This window comes from Peromyscus eremicus, chromosome 18 (genome assembly GCF_949786415.1).
Source record: "Peromyscus eremicus chromosome 18, PerEre_H2_v1, whole genome shotgun sequence".
NCBI lineage: Eukaryota > Metazoa > Chordata > Mammalia > Rodentia > Cricetidae > Peromyscus > Peromyscus eremicus.
The window spans coordinates 6,999,866-7,026,715 of NC_081434.1; the positions used below are offsets into that span (position 1 = coordinate 6,999,866).

Below are 26,850 nucleotides of genomic sequence, written 5' to 3' on the forward strand. Positions count from 1 at the left end.
CTTCTCCTGACTCTGGCTAAGGCCCCTCCATCTGGAAACATTTAAAATATGTATAACAAATTTAATCTTGGGCAAGAGATCTTGGTATATACACTATATATCCATTAAGCTAAACTGTAGGCATGCAATCGTATTTTACACAGTTCTGTCTGGCCTAGGTTTACATACACACAGAGGCCATTACTGTCCATCCCAATTACCTTTCCTTACTACATCATCTTCGGCTTTAGTCTGAGGTCAACAGTATTTCTCTGAGAAACTCTAGCCACTGAGGTAATAAGACCAAGGGTTGGGGTTCAAGACAGAGGTGTCCTTTACAGAGCTCTAGAACCAGTACGTGGTGAGTCACTCTGACCCTAACCATGGACATTTCTTGAGCTCAGCTTTCAAGACCATGACCCTGTAACTAATTAGATGTGGGTTGTAAGCACCAGTGTGCTACCTGACAATTGTACAACCTTGGGGGAGTTCTTTATTTATTTATTTATTTATTTATTTATTTATTTATTTATTTATTTATTTATTTATTTATTTTTGTGAGTCTCATTACCCCAGTGTACAGCATGGGTACAATAACTGTTTACGTCACCGCTCTCTTCGGAATGAGCTGCTGCCTGTCAGATCCTAAGGACATTGGATGGGGAGACACTAGAAGTACACACTTTCAGTGAAACACAAGAACCACGCTTCTGACACCTAACCTGAGCATGATGGCCACAGCCAACGATCAGCCCCGCAGAACGCTATTCCGAAAGGCCTTTGCGGAGTCGGTGTTCTCTAAGGCTAAGGGCAGCACCATGGCTGGATGCTCTAAAGTCTAACTGCACAGTGACCGTCCTCCAAACTACACTACGCCACTGTCCCCTGTACATAAAGAACGATCTGCATGTGTGCATGGGGGAGGGAGCCTGAGAAAGAAGTTTTAAGGCTGCTGGAAAGAGCAAAAATGCTTAATTAGTGTTTCCTGAGATCCCCAGGGAGGCTTCTGGAAAGTACAAAGGTGAAGGTGCCATTTAACATGTCGGATGAATGCCTTTCCCCCAAGGGGGAAAGTACAGTTTTATGAGCTCAGTTACAAACCCCGGGCTCAGTGGAGTTCAAAGGAAAGAGTTCAGGGTTCAGAATTTATTACTTTCCTCTGGCGAGAAGCAGCTTTAGTACTTATTCCCCGGTCTTGATGTTGGCCAGCGAGGAGGGATTAGGAACTCCAGGGGACTTTGGATATTCTGTCCAACTGTGGTCCTTACTATGAAGAACTGTTGCAGGAGTTCAGAAAGAAAACACCTGTCCACAGGCTCTGGGTGTGGACTGCTACCATATTTTACTAAGCCAACTTCATGTATAACCCCAGGGTCTATTGGAAAAGACGTCTTTCATGCCTAATGTTTATGCCTAGAAATTTCCATGCCAGCTCCAACTCTGACACTCTCAAAAAGAATTGTCCTTGTTTATAGAGTTCTGCTGGGGAACTGGAGGGCCTGGATGGCTGTTTTTAACCCCAGCACTCAGGAGGCAGAGGCAAGCAGATCTATGAGTTCAAGGCCAGTTTGGTATACATAGTGAGTTCCAGTACAGCCAGGGATACACAGAGAAACCCTGTCTCAAAACCCCACCACTGCCTCCCTCCGACAAAGAAAAGATGAGGATATGAAGTAAGTAAGGAAGGGAACATATTATGGAAAAGGGAACTTGGGAGGGGCTAGGCATTGGAGGCATTGATCAAAATATATGTGTACATGTATGAAATTTTCAGGGAATAAATTAAAAAAAAAAGACAAAACAAAGCCCAAACTCACAACAACAAAAACAAAGTCTTCTTACTGTTAAAATTCCATCTCTAAACCATCATTACATTTGGTTTCTTTGTTTTCTGAAACAGGGTCTCAGTATCTAGCCTTGGCTAGCTTGAAACTAACTCTATAGATCAGGCTGGACTCTTAACTCAAGAGATCCACTTGCCTCTGCCTCCCAAGCGCTGGTATTAAAGGTGTGCGCCACTATGCCCCATGTCATTTGCTTTTTTTTAAAGATTTATTTATTTATTATGTACACTAGAAGGGGGCGCCAGATCTCATTACAGATGGTTGTGAGCCACCATGTGGGTGCTAGGAATTGAACTCAGGACCTCTGGAAGAGCAGTCGGTGCTCTTAACCTCTGACCCATCTTTCTAGCCCATGTCATTTGATTTTTGAGACAGTCTCCCTGTGTAGACCAGACTGACTTGAACTTTTAGTGACATTTCTGCTTCTGTCTCCTAAGTGCTAGGATGACTGGCATATGTCACCATCCTTGGCCTACTATTAGACTTTTATATTATTAGATTTCTTTCCCTGAGCATTGAAACAAAATCTTTTCTAAATAATACATCAGGAAAGCCAATATAGAACCTCATAACATTTCTAGAATTGTAGGAAATACAGTAGGATTTTTTTAAATAGACAAAATGACAAATGCATTTTTTCAATGAATTTCTCCAAACGACGCTTGAATGACCCAAGTTCCCTAGTTAACCACAATCAAGTGAGGTAATACACAGATGAATTGCTGAGCTACAAGGTATTGAGCAAAAAAGCCTCAGAGAATATTTCCCTGTGTATATGAAGAGTACATGAAGAGAAGACTTCTGTCTGAGGAACAGAAATCACGATGTCCCCTTAGACATTCTCAACCTTCCTAATGCTCTTTAATATAGTTCATGTTGTGGTGACCCCCAAACATAAAATTATTTTTGTTGCTATTCCACAACTGTAGTTTTGCGACTGTTATGACTCATAATGTAACTATTTGGAGACAGAGGTTTGGCAAAGGGGTCGCGACCCACAGGTTGAGAACCACTGTCTTAGGCAATACATTTGAGCTAAACCACAGAGAGAACTGGATGCTGTGAATGGAGATGAGGGCACTCCAGGCAAGTCTAGATGTCAACAGGCATGAGAAACCGAAGGTCATATGCGGTAACTGAGTTCCTTTGGTGTGTGCCGGGGAACAAAGATCTGATTAAAAATGTAGATCAAATGCAAGCCTGGAAAGGCAACTGGAGTTGGGCTTTGCTCCGAGCCACAGAGTGCCACTGAGGACCCCTGAGACACAAGGAGTCAGAACAGCCCTTTGGGAATAGTCACTATGCAATATGTGGGAGGAATTAAAGGAGGTGATGAGGAGAAGACACAGCTCTCACTAAGTAGGAGATGGTGAGGGTATGGATCCAGGTAGTCGAAGTGAGAACAGGGTGACACCAGAGACATTAGTACATGGAAGTCATGCTGGCTATTGTTTGGATGTGGGGTGGAGGTCCGGGAAGGCATAATGCACAAAATCCTTTGTTGTACAAAATAGAAACAAAAACTTCATGTGGTACCTCTGGAGCTGAAGACAGGAATGGTTTTATGTAGATGTTGGAGTCATGAACCTTCAGGTCATGGTCCCCAAGTCCCCTGGTCACTCCAATAGTCGCCATTACCCGGGCCTAGGAGTATAAACAGAGAGTTACCAGCAATGCACACAGGGACAGCATCCTGTCCCATTTCCTCTTGCCTATCAGTCTGTGCTGTTGGCTGACAACCGGGATGTGTAGTATTAAAAAGGAAAGGCTCATCAAAATCACTGCTCTCTCGTAGGCTTTACTTAGGTTGCTCTGCTCTGCCTGTAGCTTTCTTCTGCAGAGCCTGGAGTGAAGAGCGCTGAAAATAAACCATAACACATGGATCATCTACAGCTGCTGAAATCAGTTCATACTAAATCAAGAGCATCCACCCACCCATCCACCCATCCACCCACCCATGATCCATCTCTCCAAACACACTCACGCTACAAGTATTTGCTGGATCCTAGCTACATCCCCAGCAATATCAGAGGCAATAACAAAGGATGAAGTGGGTCTGAGGCAGCTCTTGTCTTTGCAAATCTCAACTATTAAGTTTTATGGCTAGAGAAAATAAATCTTTTAGAGACTCCATGATCTACCTCAATGTTCCTACAAATTCCCTCTGGGGGGAAAGGAACAGAATGTCACCAGTACATCTCTGCCTTTCTCTACTTGTTTATAATGGTTTATGGAATTAAAATACTGCATTAATATCTACACAGTCACCTTAAATATCTCCTAGACCATCTAATGTGTATATACTATATGGAAGGGACACAAGGCTTCATCTCTACTATGAAGAAACTTGGTAGAGGAGGCAAGGGGTACATATCCAACTAATATATAAAATGTACTTAAGTTCTGGAAGGCACACAAACAATGGGATATGTGAATTTAGAGAAAACAAAAATTCTACTGAGACGGTCTCATGGTGGAGACAATACTGCTTGGTGCCAAAGATGGACAGTATCAGAAGGCAGACACAGAGGGGTAGACTTCCTGTCAGGCTGAGGGATGTGCGACCTAATGGCGTTAACATTATGTCCCCAATAATAGAGGCCATGTAATGCTGCAGTTCAAAGACCTGAGCTGGGATTTTCCTCTGTGACTTGAGTAGTAAGAGTAAATTCCTCATACAGGCAAGGATGAAGTAAATAAAAGCAGCAGCACTTGAGTTGTGGCTAGCCTGGTCTACAGAGTGAGTTCCAGGACAGGCACCAAAACTACACAGAGAAACCCTGTCTCAAAAAAACAAAACAAAACAAAACAAAACAAAACAAAAAAACAAAAAAAGCAGCAGCACTAAGTTCAGGATAAGAGAGTAGGCACTTGCTACCAAGTGCCAACCTAAATTTGATGCCTGGAACTCACACGATGGAGGGAGAGAGAGAGAGAACTGTAAGTTGTCCTCTGATCTCTACACAGGCGCTGCAGTTCATAAATAAATAAATGTAAAACAAAACAAAACAAAACAAAAAACAAAGAGAAAGAAAGAAAGAAAAACCCATCATAATCTAATACAGTCTGTCCACCCTTGTCTCTTTGAGGCGCTGTGGATTTGTGGTCATCTCAAGTCAGAAGGTAGACATAGTTTACGGTACTGCAAAAATGAGACGATGATATTTTGGGGGCCAGGCTTGAAACAGATCTCACACTGAGGCTCAGGTTGGCCCTCAACTCACTGCAATCCTCCTGCTTCAGTCTTGAGCCACCATGCCGTGTGTGTGTGTGTGTGTGTGTGTGTGTGTGTGTGTGTGTGTGTCCGTGTCCTGTGTACCACAGGACTGTGTGGAGGTCAGAGGACAACCTCATGAATCAGTTCTTTTCTTCCTTCCACATGTGTGCTCCAGGGACCAAACTCAGGTTATCAGGCTTGGTGGCAAGTGTCCTCACCCCCATGAGCCATCTCACTGACCCCCATGACACATTTATGGTCATGATAATTTGGATACCCAATTCAAAGGGTATCCAAAAAAAGACAGGAATATGAAGCCAGGGACCTGGGACCAGAGAGTCTTCAGAAGCCCTCTCTGCTGGGCTGTGAGGCTGGACAGTTCTAGTGAAGGAGTGTTCAGCTTGAAATGGGTACGTTCTGGGTCTCTTCACACGGCCCTTCTGCCTTCTCCCTGCAAGAGCAGCTTCTCTGGCTGGAAAAACCACACGCCCACGCTTAGATCAAAGAACGCAAAAGCTATTGGAAGTGACTGAACTTGTTTACACGTATACAGGTGCTACCCACAAGGATACTTAGAATTTCTGGAAATAAAAAGTAACAGCTGTGAAAAATACACTGCCATGCCTGAGTAGGAGTTTGCAAAGAGGGGGGAAGAAAAAAAGACTCCAAGAAACCAAGGAGAACTCAGACAGGGATGGTGTACCCACTTTCCCTCCAGGGTGGAGTAGAGACGTGTCCGGTGGTTTTCCACAGCGCCAAGGAGCTACAATGGCAGAACTCACCCATCACTCTTCACAGGACTACCTGCCTTCCTTCGTGAGCTGACTGAGAGGCTTTAGGATATTGACCGAGAGGCTTTAGGATATCTTGGCGAATCAGATGTTTCAATTAACCAAAATCTTTTAAGTCTCATTGTTGAAGCCGCACTTCCCTGTACAAGACCAAGCCCGCTAAAAGATTCCAGCACAGGTCGGGGAGGTGCTCTGCAAGGCTTGCCCCTGAGAGAGGAGTTAATTGGCAGCTGATACCTGCTGGGGAAGGGAGAATCATTCTCTTTTGAGGGTGTGGCCACTGGTAGGGTTCCTGTGCTCCCGAGCATGGCTTCACAGCGTGAAACTTAAGGGCAGCACTAACTGGATACTATCAAGTGGGTTATAAAAGAAATGAAGTTGGGGGTGGGGTGTGTTGGAGAGGGTATGGAGGGCAACTGGAGAGGAGAAATGGAGTGATGGGTATCATGGTAGACATGTATGCGATTCTTAAGAAAAATTAGTTTTGAAAAACAACAACAATCTCAGTGCTGATGATAGCCTTCTAAGGAAGATGGCAGTCCGTTTTCCCGTTCAGGAGAGCACACAGAACATAAGCGAATGTTATGTACTCAGTGCTTCCACATGTATCAAGGCCAGGGACCAGGGGGTGGGGACAGTACTGGGCCCACACTAGAGACCTTGCTTCGATAGTCTTGCGAGTCGTTTCTTCTGGATTTATAAATACTATCTAATACTGACAGACAATTCGCTTGAAGAATCTTCTTACTGGGGTCACACTGCCCACTTCTAATTGAAACTCTTAGCTCGGAACGGAAACAGGCTGTGTTCGTAGGACGTGTTTAAATGGGTATGGGTTCACAGGTCAGTTCTCTCAGCAGCAGCATCCGGACTTCCTCCGAATCTGCTCACACGTCCCATGTCTACAGTCCTCTTTGAGCTCAATCATGGCATTCAGCGTTTGCTTCTGACAGGGGCGCTGGGACCCAGTGACGGTTCTGTTATCTCCGTCTGGGCTACTGATCCTGTAGTGTAATTACAGTGACACTCCGGAGTCCCTTTGTTGGGGACAGAGTAGAAAAAGCTGGCGTGCAAAGTCCGTTTGTACGTCAGTGGCGGCACGAAAGGACACTAGCTGAGAGGAGAAAGCCACAGTTCCACACCAGTGCTGTCCTCTGCCAGTGTGTGGGTCTGCCTGGGCGGCTGTCATCTTGAAGTTCCAGCTGCCTAGTCCACCACGTAGAGGTGACACACAGCCAGCTTGACTGGCCTCTGAGCTGACTTCAGTTATAAAATAGGATGATGTATGTGGAAGTGGCTGTGTTTAAACCTGCAAAGAGTGACTCAAATGGGCAGGGAATGGGATGCCATTTTCACAAAACTGACTGCTCACCCACACCCCTCAAATCCTGCCACTCTCTGGACCCTCAAGACAGGTGACCCGAAGAATGATGGATGCGATGTTGTTCAAGTCGTCACGGCTATAAAATCCCAAAGCGCTGAGTGGAGGAGACGGACCGCCCCGTACGACACAAAGCCCACAAGGCCACAGATGCCTCCTCCCATTCCAGGGACGAATTTGTGCCTACCTTCTTGCCTTCTCCATATATAAGGGGAAACTTCAAGTCTTCATCCTCAATGGTTTTGTATGCCCTAGAAGGGGACAAATAACATTGTAAAACAGGTTTGCACTCAATTAATGACCTCCGCCCTGACAGGGGCTGCTAGGAGCCTCATATTCCTAGGGATCCCATCCATGTACCACACTGTCCACCTCTTTGTTTATACAGCCATTCTCTATTCTCCAGATAGAAGTGTGTGTGTGTGTGTGTGTGTGTGTGTGTGTGTGTGTGTGTGTGTGCATACACCTTGACAAGTCAGGAAATACCAAGTCTTTGTATTCTTAAAGAGGGAGGAAGCTACCGTGATTAGTGAGAAGGGGAGATGGACCTCTGTTCCTAGTGCCTTGGCGATACTGAAACGATCCAGGCACTGGACCCTGCTTGCAGTCTGCAGCTGTGATAAACAGCAGTACTCAGGGGGTAAATGGAGTGTGCACACCCTCCAAGAACCAGTTCTCACCTTCGGGGGGATGTTTACATCAAACATCTTCCATCGGGATGACTGGGGGTGGACGGCACGGCGCCCGTTTGACCTCTGGATGAGAGTCAAGGTGGGTAGAAAATTGTTTCACCATAGCTTTCAGAGGGCCATTCGCCACACAGAAAACTATTTGATATGTCACTGGTCTGCGGCAGACAGAGATGTCTAGATGTCACGGCTAGTGAATGAAGCCATGTGTCCTAGATCTACCCTTAAGCAAGTTAAAAAACAAACAAGCCAACACCATAGCCAGCTACTATCTGTGCCCTCTGGCCAAAGAAGATCCACCTTTCTGCTTCGTTCTCCTCCTCTGCAAAGTGAGGATAGAGCACAAGATACAAAAGGCTCATCACAGAGCCTCTGCTCATTAAGGACCCAATTAAGGGCAGCTATTAGCAGAATTTAGCAGGTAATTAATTTTTGGTGTAACACTTCCCCTTTCTGCAAAATGGTCGTGGTGGTTGGGAGGAGATATCACTACTCATTCACCACCCCAGAATGAATGTGTGCTGGGGTCCTCAGGACTTCATTAATCAACCAAGGTCATAAAGTTATTAGGAAGAGTAAGTACAGGCAGGGTAGGGTAGGTTTAGAATGTATGGAGAAAACCCATTTATTAAATGGCCTCTCAGACCTATACTTTCGGCAGCTAGAGAGTGAAGGGGAATCAAATTTACGGACTCTGTTGATATATAGAAGCATGCAACCCATATGAAAAGGCACTGAGAACAAAGTATGACGACATGTGATAAAGACAACATACTGGACCTCATTCACTGTACGCTAAACCTGAAAATTCAAAGTTTTTACCAAGTGTGCACCCTCAAGGTGAAAGAAAGTACGCCCGGTTGTCCAGAGAACTATCTGGACATGCCATTCTTTCCCGGGTCAGAGAATCGGTGAGCTTGTGCCATCAAATCCACCCGGGTTCAAGTTCAGCACTGAGTAAGTGGACGTATCCTCTGGACCTCAGTATCCACATCAATCAAACCAGGCGAGTCGACAACGATGTACAGAGCTGAGTATGTGCTCGGCACAGCTATGCTCAGAGTGCAGGAAAACCACCGCGGTTCCCGGCAGGTGAGCCCAGAGTAACCCAGAAATTGAATTTTCAAGAAGAAAAAACAAAAACAAAAACACCACAGCATTTCCTTCCCTTAAACCTATCAAATTAACACAAAGTGGAAATTAGCCACTTGGATGTTTAATATACTCACACGAACTATTTTAAACACTGCGGTACATACGCCACTTGGGGGAACAAATAAAGCTATTATTAGAATCCAGCCCCAGCTTAGGGATCAACTGTGTTGAGTGGTTCTCAACGTTGGCTGTATAATGAACCACCTGCCAAGGCTTTAAAGCATCCTGAGCCCCAGGCCACATCACGGAGCAGACTCTCTGGAAAGAGACTTGGGCATCAGGTATTTTGTTTTTGAAAGCTGCCCTGGAAACGCTAACGTACAGCCAGATTTGACTCTGTTGTAGACTGAGCTCCGGCGAGCTTACCTTGGAGGTGAACTAAGCAGTGAGGCCCTCATCATCTGACTATTGAGAGGAGAGGAAGCATGACTCCGAGGAGGGGAAGGAAACGGGCTGAGAAAGGATGCTGTGTGGGTGAGAGGACAGGTCTCAGACAGGGAGGCGATGTGCCAAGAGTCATCCCATGGCCGGCCTTGGGATGCTGGTCCAGGAGTTTGGAATTGGGAAGGAGACAGACAGCAGCAGATCTAGAATTAAAGACGGGAAAGCACTCCCTAGAGACTGGCTACGAGATAGATTCACCTGGCTTGGGAAGGCGGAGAGAAAACTGTTCTAACGCCACAAAGAGCTCAGATCATCAAATCCTCTCAGGACACAGGCCACCAGGACCACAAAATCCATGTCACACAGCTCAGAAAGACAGACCCACTACACTGCCTTTGGAGTTGCTACCCCGGCACCACGGCAACTGAAAAAATTCAACGTTATATTTAGCTTATTAATTTATCCTTAGAACCAAAACATTTAAGGCAGAAACAAGGACCAGGTGGATAGCTCAGTTGGTAGAAGGCTTGCGGGAAGCCCCAAGCACAGCTGGGAGGCCAGCAGCTGGGAGGGGGGAGAGGGCAGATCTTAAGTTCAAAGGCACAGGAAGGTCATCCTTGGACATATAGTGTGCTCCCAGCCCGCCTAGGCTCCAAGAGACCCCATTTCAAGATGAATTAAAAACAGAAATGAACAACCTTGGGAAAAGAAAGAGTTACTCTGTTCCCACTGGTGTTGGCTTTCAATAAAACGTGAACCCTTCCTCCTCCTCCTCCTCCTCCTCCTCCTCCTCCTCCTCCTCCTCCTCCTCCTCCTCCGGCGGCACACAAGCACACTCATTGTACTGCGGGAACATACAACGCTTTCTCCCACTCACTCTTGCCGGGGATCAAGCACAGTTCATTACATAAGTGGGCTTCCACGCGCCGAGAGTCGGAATAACAGCGCGAAATCCTCGGTACCCGGGGTGTTGCTTACCGCGAAAGCTCGCGCTCCGCAGGAGGGAGGCCCCGGGGTGCATCTCAGTCGCAAAAACCAAACAATAACCAAAAAAACCCTCAAGAATCAAAAGTTGGCAACCAGATGAGAGTCTGTACAGATTTAGGGCGAAGAATAATTCCGGCAGGTATAATTTATTGGGGCAGACACTGGGCTTGGTAGTCATGTAGAGTTTCTAAAATCTGCCAGGAGACCCCATCTTACTGATGGGGAAACAGGGACAGGGAATGAAGTTACTTTCCCAAGAGCACACATTAAGTGAATGGCTCTCAACCATTTGGAGGAAGCACTCCGAAGACGTAGGCTAGCGGGCTAACCTCTGGGGATGTTTCCTTCTGGCCAATAAGCCTGGAATGAGACCACTCTGAGTGGGTAGCCAGCAAGTATTTGATGAGGAAAAGAGAACTTTTGGCAAGTGGGGACAGAACGCCTTCTGAGTGGCAAGAGAGCAAAGCCATCGCCTGGCAGCCGATGAAATCTACAGGAAGGAAGTGGGGTAAATAGCGGAAGTGACTGGCTGGGTCCTCACACCTGTGTCTGATCCCTGCCCACTTCATCTGTGGCCACAAAGGCAGCTTATCCCCATCCTTCAGAGGACGGAGATCCTCAGACCTCCGGGGCAGTGAAAGGCCTGCTCCTGGTCCTGCCCACTTGCAAGGCCCTGTCCAGTGTTATCCTTATCATCCTCGTTCAGACTAGAGCATTCACGCTTCCGGCCTGTCCACAGCTCCCCTCTTCTTCACCCAGGGGAGGGGAGAGGAGAGGAGAGGAGGATGGTGGAATTGGAGAGGGCCAAGACACCAAGCCAAGGTTGTCTGATGTTATAACCAAGAATGGACAGCCATAAGACTAGTTCCTTTCTTCTAGATTCTAAGATTTGGAAAATTCTGTTAAATGAATAGAGAAAATTCAAAACCAGATCACTCACCAGCTTTATAATAATATAACTGATCAGGGATTTTAGTCCAGCAATCACTTGTTCAAAGACAGCAAACTTAAAAAACATATGGAAGACTCTTAGATCACGCTTACATGGGGTCAACTCCTTTATGAATATTTATGAGAGGAGAATGAATACAAGGCTTATAAAGGAGTTAGTACATTCTTGGCTTTTCCTACCCTCAGATAAACTTTTTTTTTTAAAGTAATAGTTTCAGGCCAGGCATGGTGGCAAACACCTTTAATCCCAGCAATCTGGAAGCAGGGGGCAGACAGATCTCTGTAAATTCAAGGCCAGCCTGGTATACATATTGAGTTCAGAGCTACATGGAGAGATGCCGTCTTCAAAACAAACAATGTTTCTGTCTGAGAACTCTAAAGACATCTGGAATGAGCCATCTCAGTGTCCTCTTCCTTAATTCTTTCAACCATGTTTCATAGGACCTTGGGGACCACCTATCACCACTCACGCCACCATTTACTCAACACATTTGTTAATCAAACATCCCAGACTGTGACAAGGGCCCTCTATGGGCTTTTCTGGTCTGCCAGTGTCCTCAAGACTGCCACTTATCTTAAGTGAAAGCTCTTGAGATGTGGTCTAATTAAGAATGAAATTATTCTTTTGATTCCTACCTTGTTCTTGAAAGATCAAGGAAACAATATTCGTACTGTGTGCATGCCAGGGCATGAGGGGCTTCACGGTCACAGATTGAGACTGTGAGTGAAAATAAACAACCAACAACAACCCCCAGCCCACAACCAAACAAAACAGACCCCAGTCCACAAGAAAGAGATCTAAAAAGGTTTCATTGGTGAAGTCTCATCTAGTTTATCGGGGCACAGAAGCTAGTTTACTTTGAATAAAGGACTCTATCACCCTTATTAACTTTACCTTGTTAACTTCAGTCTATTGTACTCACCTACTTAGAATTTTGTTTGCGTTTCTGTTTTCAGACAGGGTCTCACTATGTCATCCTGGCTGTCCTAGAACTTGCTATGTAGGCCAGACTGTCCTCGAACTCATAGAGATCCACTGCCTCTGTCTCCAGAGTGCTGGGTTTAAAGACATGTGCTACCACACCCGACTCAATTTCCTTTTTTTTTTTTTATTATTTATGTATTTTATGTATATGAGTACTCTGTCTGCATGAATGACTGCATTCCAGAAAAGGGCACTGGATCCCATTAGAGAAGGTTGTAAGTTGTGAGCCGCCATGTGGTTGCTGGGAATGGAACCCAGGTCCTCTGGAAGAGCAGCCAGCGGCGAGTGATCTTAACCACTGAGCCATCTCTCCAGCCTCTCAACTTCCTTTTTAAGGCAAACAACAGACAGGTAGGCAGCTGAGGGGAATCTGGTCTGTCGCGAAGAGACTGGAGGTGGGTCTCCAAGCAGAGAGCGGACGATGAGACATTAATGTTCACACTACTCAGAGCTACAATGAAGTCAGCAGTGGTGGAGAAAGCATTCATCTAGGCCAATTCGGTCCTCGTGGCATGGGAGTCTCTGAGACAGCTCTCAGGCTGTGTAGAAAGCAGCTCAAGTGGACTCTCTTTGTCCAAAAGGCTAAGAGAAGAAAGGATCAGGTTCCTTACAAGGGCAAAATCCACGCATGTGCCCCAGTTCAGTGATCTATCAGCCGGACATCCTACCCCACAAGGAAGGATTGTGAATAGAGACCGACTTCTCAGGCACCGTCTGATTCTGTCTCCGGCTACTGTCGCTCGCCTAGTTCCTCATACTCCGGAGGCAAGAGAGGTCCTTGCTGTTCCTGCCTCAGCTCTTCTAGACAGTGTTTCCACCCCTGTTCTAATTCAGCTACCCATCTGTCTTCACCCCTTTGTCTCTCAGGACCCTGTCCCACCCTGACATGAGCCGAGGTTCAGATTGCTTTCCTGGTCTTACTCCTGATGGATTCTCAGTAATGCCACAGATTTTGATGGGGCTTTGGGAATCTCGGTTTTACTTCTGGCCTTTCCTGATGATCATCCTTCTCTGATCCCCATGAGCGAGTGAGCGAACGAGCACCCTTGTAGCATGAATCTTAAAGAGTCTTATTAATAAAACAAACCCAGAGCCAAGTATTGGGGTGAACACTGGAAGATCAAAGAGAAAGAACAGGCCACAGCCACCTCATCTCGCCAATTCCTCAGCTGATCCTGTTTCCTCAGACTGGAAGCCTCTCAGTCCTCATCCAGAATGAATCTCAGCTGAACTGCTGCTCAAAAGCCTAAAAGCTTAACCAGCTTTAGCTCCTGGTCCTCACGCCTTAAATACCTTTCTGCCTCCTGCCATTACTTCCTGGGATTAAAGGCATGAGTCACCATGCCTGGCTGTTTCCAGTGTGGCCTTGAACTCACAGAGATCCAGGCAGATCTCTGCCTCTGGAATGCTAGGATTAAAGGCCTGTGCTACCACTGCCTAACCTCTATGTTTAATATTGTGGCTGTTCTGTTCTCTGACCCCAGAGAAGTTTACAATATTTTGGGGAACACAATACCACACCCTGATCATATTACCCCCACCCAGAACCCCACTCATCTCCGAGACTCACTCCTGAACCATCCCTCTCTCTTACATTCTCCTTTCCTTGGCTCTTCGCGGCTTCCTTCTGTGGCCCACTCCTGTAACTACTCTCTGCCTCTGGTTCTTTCTAATGTGATTCTACTGGTGACAAACACTTGATACTTCTCTTGCCAACAGCCTAGAACTCCTCACCTTCCCAAATCTGAGTAGAACAAGGATTGAATATTCTATCAACGTCAGGCGAAAAGCTTTCACCCCTACCTTCAAAACGAATTACACATCGGTTTTGTCTCCTCTCCCCACCAGAGTCCAAGCCCCATCATCTTCTTCCACATGATGATCGTTGGTTCACTATTCCTCCATGCAACACCCGAGGCCAGAGGCCATGGTGCCAGGACAGTATCTCCAGGCTTGGGGAAGGAAGGGTGTTGACACTGTTCAGCTCCGTTTTTAGATCCATCAGTGTAAGGATTCCATCAGATCTTGTCACACTGCCCTCTCACACCCTCCAATGGCTTCCCATTATACCACAAAGGACTCAAACAGCCTTTTGAAAATCGCTCCCCTTCCTCCAACCCCCTGACCTTATTATTTTTCTTCCACAGAATAGCACTGACCATTGCCTAACAGCGTTTTTCTTTCTTACTCTATGTGACATTACAGATCGGAAATATTCTCTTCAAGTTCATTTTTTTTTTTTTTTTTTTGGTTTTTCGAGACAGGGTTTCTCTGTGTAGCTTTGCGCCTTTTCCTGGAACTCACTTGGTAGTCCAGGCTGGCCTCGAACTCACAGAGATCCGCCTGGCTCTGCCTCCCGAGTGCTGGGATTAAAGGCGTGCGCCACCACCGCCCGGCTCAAGTTCATTTTTAAAAAAATTTTTCTGGTGGCATTAGTTTTGAGACTGTGAAGGGTCTAGAATGTGGGACCTTAGCTAGGTCAAGAGGGGCAGGCCTTTGCAAGCCCCTAGTTCTGGCTGCTCCCTGCTTCCTCGCTAGCTACCACCTGCACCTGCAATGACCTGGGCTGCTTTGTACCCTGCCCTCTGGGCTCGGATGGACGGCAACCATCTTGAAACCAAGTCCTCCCTCTTTTAGGTTGTTCTGTGACGTATTCAGTCACAGCAAAGCGCAGAAGTCACAAATGCACTGTGCTTTCTTTCCTACTGGTCTCCCACATTTCACGAGTTCTGTGAGAGTGGACATTCTTGGCTAGGTAACCAGACCGTTCCTGGCACCTGTAACACACTACGGGTGCTTAAAAAATTGTCGATCAAATAAGCAAATCAATGCATTCTGCCTTCCCCCATAGAGGCCTTTTGCACCTTCCTGCTCTAGTCTCCCCTTCAGAACAGAAGCCAAGAACTTCCTTGTATGCAGAGGAAGTTCACATTTCAGTCTCATGAGTTCACGGTCTCAGGGGTGCGGGCTTCACCCACCTTCCTGAGCTCTGAGCGCTTGAACTCGAGAGATCTCCATGTAGTCACAGAGATCCTTCTATCTGTTATCGGGCGAGCCGTTGCTATAGACCGCCTTCACCAAGAGCACATCTGACCAACCCCTCGGTCAGTTTTGTAATTTTCATGAGAAAAAGCTTTGCTCATAAGTTTTAGCCTGGTTGGGTGGCCTGTAATAAATCTCTCAGCATTGCTCCAAGGCTCCCCCCGTCTGCCCCACCCCCACCCACCTTCATATAACCCATCTATGAACACCCTCCTGATCGGGCACTGGTGCCCCGGGATGCTCTGTTCCTTTTCCGCTATGCTTTGGTGGTGGTTGTTCCTTTAACAACGTGAGACCCTCGTTCCTCTTCCTGGGCTGTTCCACCCCTAGATCTCCCTTTAATCCTATAAGGAAATGCCTTCTCTGGCCACTCAAAGCACAGCGCTTCCCGCTGCTCACTGCCCTGTGCCGCCCTTCACGGCCCGCACTTAGCGCCCTGCGAATCAGTTCACTACGTGCGTTCCATCTCTGTTCTGAACGTGAGTTCTCTGAGAACACGGGATTCTTTCTTCAGTTCTGACTTCTCTTCACATTGACAGTTGTGCAAGCTGGCACACGGTGCACAGAACCCAGACGCTAACGGTCTGAGTGCATGAATGAAGGCTGCACCTCGGTCCACCTTCAGCTAGTGAGTTTCCCTCTAAAATGATATACCACTGGCTTAGCGTTTCCATTCACCTTGCCTTCAGCAGACTTCTCTCTGGCTGAAAATCAGAGCTAAGTTGTCGACTAGCAGTGCTCTTTATATTAAAAATTCTAGGTTCTCAGCCAGGCGGTGGTGGCGCACGCCTTTAACCCCAGCACTTGGGAAGCAGAAGCAGGAGGATCTCTGTGAGTTCGAGGCCAGCCTGGTCTACAGAGTGAGATCCAGGAAAGGCGCAAAGCTACACAGAGAAACCCTGTCTCGGAAAACAAACAAAACAAAAAAAAATTTCTAGGTTTTCTTTCATTACCTATACATATTAATAGATAGTTGCAAAGTAATTGAAACAACATTTATGATTCTCCAAACGACTATTTTCTATAAGTAATTCTTCAACATCCTTTGGGACAGCCATTTTTAAAAGTCACAGTTCTGTACACTGTGCGCACATTAACTTCAATGTATGTTACTTTACATACATAATCTTCGACAGTAACACAGTTTAAAGGTCTGCTTTCCACTTGAGGAAGCATCTTGAGACCTGCACTGTGATGTCTAGCCGCAGTCCAGCCTACCTTGGGGGCTGAGGGAGGAGAATGGCTTCCGAAAGGACTTTAGGAGAAGTGAAATTACAAGAAGCAAGAGAAGGAGGGAGGAGGAAGAGAAGACGGTAAGAAAGGAGAATGAAGCTCTTCTTAGTCTTTGGGGGAGTCCTTCGTGCCCAGCCGGAGGACCCCCTCCCCTGGGGGATGCATGTCTGTGTGGGTGCATAGGTGTGTGCAGGCCAGAGGCCATCCTAAAGTGTCGCTCCTCAAGAGTTAACCATTTTGTTTTTTGAGACATGGTCTCTCACCTGAAGCTCACCAATGAGTCTAGGCTGGCTAGCCAACCTGTCCCAGGGCACCTATCTCTGCCTCCTTAGCCCTGGGATTAAAATGGAGGCTCTATTTGAGTGTGGGTCTTCATGCTTACATAGCACAAACTTTACCCACTGAACTTCCTCCCCAGTGATTTTTTGTTTTGTTTTGTTTTTGTTTTCTTGTTTTTTGAGACAGGGTTTCTCTGTGTAGTTTTGGTGCCTGTCCTGGAGCTTGCTCTGTAGACCAGGCTGGCCTCGAACTCACAGAGATCCTCCTGGCTCTGCCTCCCGAGTGCTGGGATTAAAGGCATGCACCACCGCTGCCCGGCCTACTGTGACTTCTTAACTGGAGTCCAGAGTTCACACTTGGACATCATGCACACAGAGTACTTCCCACAGTCCCCCTTTTCTCCTAAGTTACGACCCCTCACTAGAAAAGAAGGGGCAGAAAAATTGCTCGTGTGCCCTTAAACTGATTTCCTTAGCAAGACTTCATAGTCATTTAAACAGAATATGATCCCTTCTGGGGAAGTGGAGGATTGTTTCCCTTTGGGGATGACAGACTCTGGACAGTCATCTTGTGATCTCCAGTGACACACAGCAGTGAGTCACATTCTTCCACTAACCTCTTGACGTCGCCTTGGACGTCTCTCTTCCCCCGAGGACTGCTCTTCCTGGATCTTCTCCCCTTCTGGCAGAGCCCACTGTGGTGAACTACAGTGAACCAGGCTCAGCGTCGGTGGTTTGGAAGGAAAACTGCAATCCTCACGTGTACCGGCTGTGTGAACCCAGGAAGAGTCCCTGCAAAATGCCTGAACTGGCTTCTTTGACTGGATACTTCGGAGGATCCTTGCAAGGACTAAATGCAAATACGCCCTTTATGAAGGCTAATCAACCTGCTAAGGAAGCATGGGTTGGGACTATTAAGGTCACGGGAACCTCATCCTTTCCTCCGTATAGATATGGAGTTAAAGAGCTGGCCACCAGAGGCAGATGCACCACATGCCCACAGAGACACCATCTTGCTAAGCAACAGACCCGCCCTGACTGGAGCCCTCTGTGCTGTCAATCAACGATATATAAGCCTGCACGCACCTTTATCCAAACAAGCTCCAGGCCTCAGCAGGATGCCTGAGCTCTACACAGCAATCTCAAGGGAGAATTGCTGGGTTACTTTCCCTTTTAGGTGGAAGCCCACTGCCTGCCTCTCCAGGAGGGAGGAGAAAGCCACACGTGGTCTCTTTTCTTCAGAACACGGAGTCCTAGCCTTGGCACAGTCACTTTTCACCAGGCTGAGCGCACTTGGGTGGAGGCATGGTGGGAAGAAGCATCCTGCCCTCGGGTCCCCACTGCTGCCTCCCTAGAACAAAGTCTCAACAGCCGCTCACATCCCACAAGGCCCAGGAGGAAACCCCACTCAGGCTTGAAGCCCAAATGCCCGCGGTGGCTCTCGGAGCTTGGCAATACCCCAATTGAGCAATACTGGAATCTGTCACGGCTCTCCCCTGACTGGCCCACCCCACCCCGACTCTTTTTAGGTCTTCCTGGAAAAAGCCATGCGGGACTGGCAGCCACCTCATGCTGCTTTTTTTTTTCTTTTCTGCCAGCCATCTGTATTTCCAAAGGCATCAAGCCCAGAGCCTGGCCACAGAGTCTCGGAAATGGAGGCTGCTTCCTGCTCCTGGTGTGGTTGGTGCTAGCAGGCAGCCAGTTCACCCCCTCATTGCTGGCTGTGTGTGTGTGTGTGTGTGTGTGTGTGTGTGTGTGTGTGTGTGTGTGTGTGTAGGAACATATGCATGCACACACACATGCACACACATACATACATATACATACACACATACACACACACACACACACACACACACACACACACACACACACACACACCCCTCCTTTATAGTCACACAAGATTTGGTGTTTAAGTCCTACTATTATTTTTCAAATGTTATCTTTGAAGAGCCTTTTTTGCCTGGCTTCAAAGTGTTTCAGAAAATCCTCAGACGCATCTTAAACTGGGAACTTGGCCTGCTGGAAAGATGGGGCCAGACAGACAGGGATACTGAGTCTGAGGCAAGCTTTAACATGAGGAGGCTCTTATCAGAGCTGTGGAGGATGGGTCCCTTGGGAAGAGAGTCTGAGGGGACTCAGGAATGTCTGGTATCTGCAAGGTAGTTTGGAGTCTAGCCTTTATGTTCTGGCCTGGTTCAATTTTTTCTGCCACAGGGTCAGGACTACCTGGCAGGTTTGAGTTACTGCCAAATGTAAGCTGTGCATGTGTGAATGTGTGCGTGTGATCGTTTGACTGGCTGGCTTCCTACATCCATGTGTCCACAGCAATTTCCAATAGCTATTCAGTTATATGACCCCTGGTGAGGTCAATCTGAGGCTCTCCAAATAAGTCTACTCTTCTCTAATTTTGGTCCCTGGAGTGTCATAAATTTATATTGGCCAAAGTCTGTACGTGTTAAGCCATTATTACGTAGTTGACGCATCTCTGTTGGACCCAGGTACAAACACCAACTCTGAGCTGTCTGAAAATGATTCATATTCATTGAGAGACCGAAGAGGGCTGGCAACCGCGTCGTCTATGCACACCGAGGTTCAAAGTGAGGAAGTACACAACTTCCTCATCTCAGCCACATAAAAGGGGGGGCCTCCTGCTCTCTCTAGGAAAGCACCCCCTAATGGGGTTTAAGGTCTGGTCCTAGAGAGGAAATCTCCCCGATGACAGAACTGACCCATGATCCCTGGGAAAATTCCTGTTGCTTTTCTTTCACATTTCCCATTAGCATGTTTGAACTGGACCATACCTGGAGTTTGGGGATTGGTAATCATACTTTTTTGGGCCTATGTACAACAGAAAGAGGGGGCGGTTGGAGATCCCCCTCTCCAACCAAAGTGTCTGTTGCATGTGCTGGTTAGTTTTTGTTCCCCTGACACAAAGTAGAGTCACCTGGGAAGAAGGAGCCTCATGGAGGAATCGTTTCTATCAGGTTAGCCTGTCGGCATGTCTATGGGGACATTTTCTTCATTAATTATTGGTGGGGGAGGACCCCGCCCATTGTGGGTGATGCCGTCCCTGGCCTGGTGGTCCTGGGTTCTATAAGCAAGCAGGCTGAGCAAGCCAGGCGAAGCAAGCCAGTAAGCAGCTCCCCTCCATGGCCTCTGCATCGGCTCCCACCTCCAGGTTCCTGCCCTGACTCCCCTCTTCATGTGACTCTAATGTGTAAGATGTTATAAATCCTTTCCTCTCCAAGTTGCTTTTCTTGTGGTTTTACCCCAGCAACAGAAAAGCAATCTAGGTTACTGGACAAGCTTGAGGACCCAAGTTCAAACCCCATCACTCATGTAAAAGAAAAAAAAAAGCCAGGTACAGCAGCACATGCCTGTTACCCAGGCACTGGGTGGTGGTGGGTAGGGGGCAGGTGGGTTCCTGGAGCTCACTGGACAGCCAGTGTAGCCAAAGGCAAGCTCTAGGTTCAGGGAGAGACCCAGTTTCAAAACGGAAGAGTACAGCATGATTGAGGACAATCCCGGACACAAACCTCTGACTTCCACAGGTATGAACACACATGTACTGTGTGCACACACACACCCAAACATGTACACACACACACAGACACAGACACAAACACCTACCCAAACATGTACACACACACACACACACACACACACACACACACACGCACAGACACACATACCCAAACATGTACACACACACACACACACACACACACACACACACACACACACACAGACACAAACACCTACCCAAACATGTATACACACACACACACACACATACCCAAACATGTACACACACACACACACACATACCCAAACATGTAGACAGACAGACAGACAGACAGACACACACACACACACACACACACACACACACACAAGAGGGAACACGAGAGCTGGATTTTATCTTACTGGCCTCTCTATATTCTCTTGAGAAGTTGACTGGATTAGAGAAAAGGATTTATACTTTGGGATCAGTGGTAAAAAAATACACATATATATTTCTAACTCTGGTATAAACAAGCATACTTTATGCCAACATTTATTACTATGTGTAGTACAGATGTCAGCATTTTCTTTCCATCCAATGCTGCTTGGTGTGTTGAAAACGCTTCCCTTTGTACGCTAACTGGTTTCTCAGTCTATGAATGGGTCCCCACCCGCAGTGAGTTCTGGGTGAAGAAACAGAACCTCTTCACGAGCTTCCGAACGGGGGGCTAAGGCTTTGAGCAGATAAAAACAGTAGGTTTTGTACTCATTCCTAACGTTTGCTGACAACCTAGCTATCGGGGGCTAGGCCCAGGTGCCGGAATACAAAGAAAATTAAGTAAAGAAAGCAAAGGTCATTTCCTGACTCACAGCCTTCGGCTGAGGAGCAGAAAGGCACGGGCTGCCTAGAAGACGAAAATGCTGAGCGTCCATTTCTGAAAAGCAGGGTCAAGTGTGTGTAAGAGAGAGCCAGTGCTATTTTGGGACAAATCATTCGGAATGACTCTTAGGGAAATTCCAGATTTGGAAATCATCTCTGATCCACCGCTTTCTTGGTGTGCATTAGCACTTGCCTAAGAGGGCTTCGCGTTCTAATCAATAACATTAACTCTCCCCCACAGGCAGGCCTCAATCACAGACCCTCGCTTTGATGACCAACGGAGAGTGATTTTAGCTTTCACTGGGACCATTCATTCCGAAACAAACACGCACTTCACTGACATCGGGCTTTTATGCATGACATCATGTTGATATATACAAACGCAGACGACCCAAACTGACTACCTAACCACAAATGGGAGAGAGGAAAAGACGCAAGAGATTTCTAGTTACAGGGACTATTCCCACTCCCAAGTGCCTCTGTTCAACCCTCGCAACCCTCCAGAGCTACCCTCTCTCGGGCATCAGGGCATTAGTATCTTGGAGCATAGAGCCCTGTAGCTCCTGAGAGAAGCCACACCTGGGACGACACCAGATGACACGTTTCAGCACCCTCTACGCAAGGGCCTTGGATTGATAACACCATACAGGCAGGGCCCAAGCACCTCAGAGAGTGAGCGCAGGTCCTTTTCCAGGTCTTCTGCGGGCTCTTAAAGAATCGTGAGCATTTTGGACAAGCCCACACACACTCAACTTTCTGTTTCAACAGACAAGCTCGCCCCTATCCCAGACTCCAGAAATGAGCAGTGAGACAGACACATATCCTTTGGGTTCCGAGTCACGCGCTCGCAGGGAAGAGGCACGGGTCTGGGTAAAGGTGCCTGTCCTTATCAGTAGGAGGAACACACACTCCTGGCTCACGCATCAAGATGACCAAATATTACAGAGGACAGAGTGCGGGACAGCAGCTGGTTCACCCCACTCTTAACACTTTCCGGGTCATTATGCAACTACCCTCGGGAAAGTCTCGCTTTGTTCTATGCAACGCTAGTCTTTCCATATATAATTCTTACAGTAACCTAGTAAGGGAGCTGGGGTTTTATCTTCATTACACAGGTAAGAACATGCATGCACAGGGTGGGGCACATGGCTCAATGGTTGAGACTCTTGTTGACCAAATGTGAAGAGTGGAGTCTGGATCCTCAGAAACTCACATAAGGCATAATGGACACAGTCACTCACTTGTAATTCCAGCCTTGGAAGGTGGAGATGGTGTGTGTGTGTGTGTGTGTGTGTGTGTGTGTAAGGTGGAGACAGTGTGTGTGTGTATGTGTGTAAGATGGAGACGGGGTGTGTGTGTAAGGTGGAGACAGTGTGTGTGTGTGTGTGTGCGTGTGTGTGTATCTAAGGTGGAGACAGTGTGTGTATGTGTGTGTAAGGTGGAGACAGTATGTGTGTGTGTATGTGATCCCCAGAGTGGTGTGTGTGTGTGTGTGTGTGTGTGTGTGTGTGTGTGTGTGACCCCCAGAGCAAGCTTGCTAGACTAGTTCTTCAGCAAGGGCAGGCACAAAATCTTACCTTCACTGTAAGTAAGTCTTGGGCTTGTCTGAATTTAAGAGGACCACAGTGATAGGATGAATTCTTTTAGGGTCTAGCACTGGGGTTTGTTAGCTTTCTGGATGGATGCCTGGGGTGAGCTCGGCTCCCAGCGCTTTCAATTCAGCACCCTGCCCCACTGATTCCGAAGAGGCTCCCGGCCACACTGGGTTAGCATTTCAACGTCCGTTATCTCGAAGCCAGCAACATCAACTTCTCACTCTGAAACTTAGTGAGCATGGAGAAGGAAAAGAGCCCCAGCAATCTCTGATAAGAGTGAAATATCATAACCGGGGAGTGTGGGGGTGGAGATAACGAATGTTTTCTTGGCAGGCTGGTAAGGTACCTGGGAAGTCTGCAAGAGCATTGTGGTGCGTACTTCTCTGGAATTTCCTCAAAATAGGGTCCTGTTGATGTGCGGGAGACTGGCCCTTATTTTCTTCTCAATACACCACTGGTTCCTCCTGTCTTTCCTTTACAGAGACATAGTGCTCTTAAAGGAGGAAATGTAAAATAGTGCAGGTCCACCCCACCTTTAGCACGGCTCTCAAAGCTGGGTGACGCCATTCTCCTGTGAGTCCTGTCCTTACTCTGTGCACACTCCTGGGCTATGCATCCTACCTGGTTGTTCTGTGGGACTACCACTAGCAAAGCAATGATGTCTAGCTGACGCGCACCAATTTAACTGTGTGGAACACTGAAATAATTACACACTGGCTGTGAAATGACTGGCTAGGCCCAGCGAATCTCTGTACTCGGTGTCCTACGCAGAGTCCCCAGGATGCAGTAGTCAATAAAAGCTTAATAATGCCTAGTCCAGCAGGGGATTTCCAGGACCCTTGTATCCGCCAGGCTGCATCTATGTTCTCCACATTGATTATTAAAACATTTTGAATATCACCTCTGGCTTCTAAGTTCCCCAAACACACATTCTGTCTTAACCCCTTGGCCTCTGCCTGTGCTGTTTCTTTGCAAACAATATCCATTCTGGTAGCACGGGTCCTCTTGAGACCAGTCGTAATCTAGGTCTTTAGATTCTAACACATCCCTCTGCAGAAAGTCACTCCCAAACTCAATCTCCTCTCTCAAAAACAATGGCTTCCTCCACTACTGCTTCTGGTCTTGTGTTTAAACCCTTGTTAATGACCTCTACATTCCTACATAGTAAATCCAGGCTAGCACTGGTCGTCTACAGACTACCACGGTCCTATGCGATTAGCTCCCTCCAATAGGAAGTCTTGATTTAGTCCTATAGACTCCTCTAGAATAAAAAAGCACCTGACTAATCAGTGCTAGGAAGAGCGGGGTTGGTAGGAGGGTCTGGGCGGCACTGAGCGTCTCTCTAGACAACACGATGTCACCTGGGCTGTGCTGAGCCTGTCCCTCACTCGTCCTGCTGTGGGGCACAGCTGCCAGCGTACCCTGACTTGGCTTCAGACATCTGCATCTCTAAACTGCCTTTCCTTCCCATTTTGGTTTCTAGCCTCTCATTACCTTGGGAAACAAACATCTGAATGCATTCTGGATTATAAGCCCCCAATCCTTCTACTAATGTTATATATCTTACACACACACACACACACACACACACACTCGCATTCATCTATTATTATAGAATTAGACACTCCTCCAGCACTTAGTACAAGACAGTTTTGCTGGGCACCTGGCATATACATTCATAATATAACCACTATTCTGGTACTATAATTAGTCCTTGTATCACAAGTGGAGGAACCATGGCTGAGTGTATTGGCCTGATTTGTAAAGAGCCATACAGGTGATAACTGACCCAGCGAGCTGGCCTGGCTTCACCACATCTGTTCTCAATGTCATGTTTCATATGCAACAGGTATACAATATAGATCTGTAAAATATAAAAAGTGCGCCCCCTGCTCTCCGCCCCCCCCCCCTCCCACCCCAGTCTACTTCAACAGAAATTTCTGAAGGCCTGCGACATTCTCAAATGCTCCCAGATGACTTGAAGCTGTGTGGGCACTGTGTGTTCTCCAACCCTAGCTAGCATCCATGGGGGATGATGAGCAACAGACACAATCCGAGTATGGGGATGGTGTGACTCCTCAGCAGCTCTGAGGAGAAGAAAGGAAGGCCGGGGAAGCAGCCTGGATCCTTTAGGAATGGTAAGCATCCAGCTATAGAAGGGGAGAGCTGAGGGTATGTGTGAGTGTGCACATGGATGCCCCATCAATAGGGAGCAAGATGGTGGGGCGCCCCTTTTCTTTCCCTTCCCAGCGGCCTGACAAAGCCTGTCTGTCTTGGGTAGCAGCCATTTGTAAAGACCCCACAGCTTCCCCCGGCGGCCTGCATGGGGCAGGAGTGGCAGCCATTCATCACTGTCGGGAGATGTGCTGCACACAGCAGGGATAGCTTTCTTCCCTGCTGCTCCTGCAGCAAGGGCTGCAGATCTTGAAAAGATGCAGAACATGCACACTGCAAATAACCATTCATCATCGCAGATCTGCAAGCCAGGGAGAGGCCACTCTCCACATGGTGCTGACCCGGTCTAACTGTGTCTCCAGCCTCCCTTTCCTGCCTGGAACTTGGAACAAGAAGCCTTTGAGGGGCTCAGTCCGAGCGCTAGACAACCCTCATACCCTGTACTCTATCGAGGTTTGGGGTAACGGCTCCCTGAGACAATAGCGAAGCCCTCACCCTGATCTCTCTAGAGTCAAGGTTTTCATGCTGTTCTCAGCAGTCAGATGGCTGCAGCCCATAATCGTTAAACTATGAAAACACAAGTTGCTGGGAGGAAATGAATACCAGCTTTCACTAGGGAAAGGCTTGCTTTCTTCTGAAGTAATTATAAAATTAAAATGTGATATTTCTCTGGTGAGTCTGAAAAGCTTCCCAGTGCGGTCCACGGCACAACAGAAATGTCAGGATTTGCAACAGAGTGGGACTGAGAAATCCTTCTGCGGCCCCAAAAAAACGCCAGTCAGAGACATCTGCAAGTAAATTTCCAAAGATTGGGTTAAGAGTGATTAAGAGCAAAAAGAAGGGAAAAGGAGTTTGAATTTTTTCAATTACTCTGTAAGACTCAAGAGTCAAAGCCGCTAGAAAACGCAGGCTTTCTCTAAGTAAGACTAATAAAGCTGAGTTAATTAGACCCACAGGCATGACCAACATATAAATTCAAGCCCCAGAGAAGGGCAGTGTCCCTTTAAAAGCTGCCTGGGGATCAGTGGGAAAGCTAATGAGGATTGTCAGTAATGCAACTTTATGAGGTGGTATGAGGCAGGAGAGAAAGCCGGGGTTCCTGTAACAGGGCTTCTGGCTTGATTCAATAAATCAATTTGTATTAAATGTGGGTGCCACTCTGGAGCTGGCTCTGAGCGCTTCTCATCTGCTCATTCCCGTTCCCATGCTCTACCTGAACGTCCTGACGGAGGGCACAGAAGACAGCAATAATCGAGAAGAGGGAAGCTGCCCGGACAATATTTGTGCAACTTGACCCAGCAACCCCACACACCCACTCGGGGCTGTCTCCAGTGGGTTTCTCTTTCCAGAAAATGTTGTCTTTTTATTGATAAAAGCCTAAGGCTATGGGGCCGGGTCTTTCATTACCGCACTGGGTTTCTAGACTGTAGACTGTGTGGATAAAGGTCACCCAGAACGGAACCGAAAGCCTTGGAACTTCACTTATTTTTTGAATCAGATCCTCAGGATCTGAATGACTTCCCAAGAAGTCAAAGAAAAACAAGAAGGGGAGGAGCAGCATCTGGCAGCAGCATAGGGGGCAGTGGGGAGAGGCTAGGAGGGGGCTGCTGCACAGAACGGAGGAAGAGGGAGAAGGTGGGGAGGGGAAGAAAGCTACTGATGTGGGCAGATGAGCTGGGCTTCCCTTCACGGTCAGCAGCATGTGGCTCTTTTTTTTCCCCCTGCCCGGCAAAGGGACAGCTGGAGATGAGTTAGTCATTCCTAAACACCATGACAG

General features: G+C 47.3%; 1 protein-coding gene across 1 annotated transcript in view; it reads right to left on the bottom strand.

The window, feature by feature from the left end:
• Positions 1–26,850, bottom strand: part of Ppm1h (protein phosphatase, Mg2+/Mn2+ dependent 1H) — a 262,604-nt gene that overhangs the window by 32,709 nt on the left and 203,045 nt on the right. Inside the window, exons 7-8 of the mRNA XM_059245150.1 lie at positions 7,400–7,463; positions 3,360–3,467 (exon numbers count right to left, since the gene is read on the bottom strand). Coding sequence (XP_059101133.1) covers positions 3,360–3,467; positions 7,400–7,463 — 172 coding nt within the window. The remainder of the gene's footprint in view (positions 1–3,359; positions 3,468–7,399; positions 7,464–26,850) is intronic.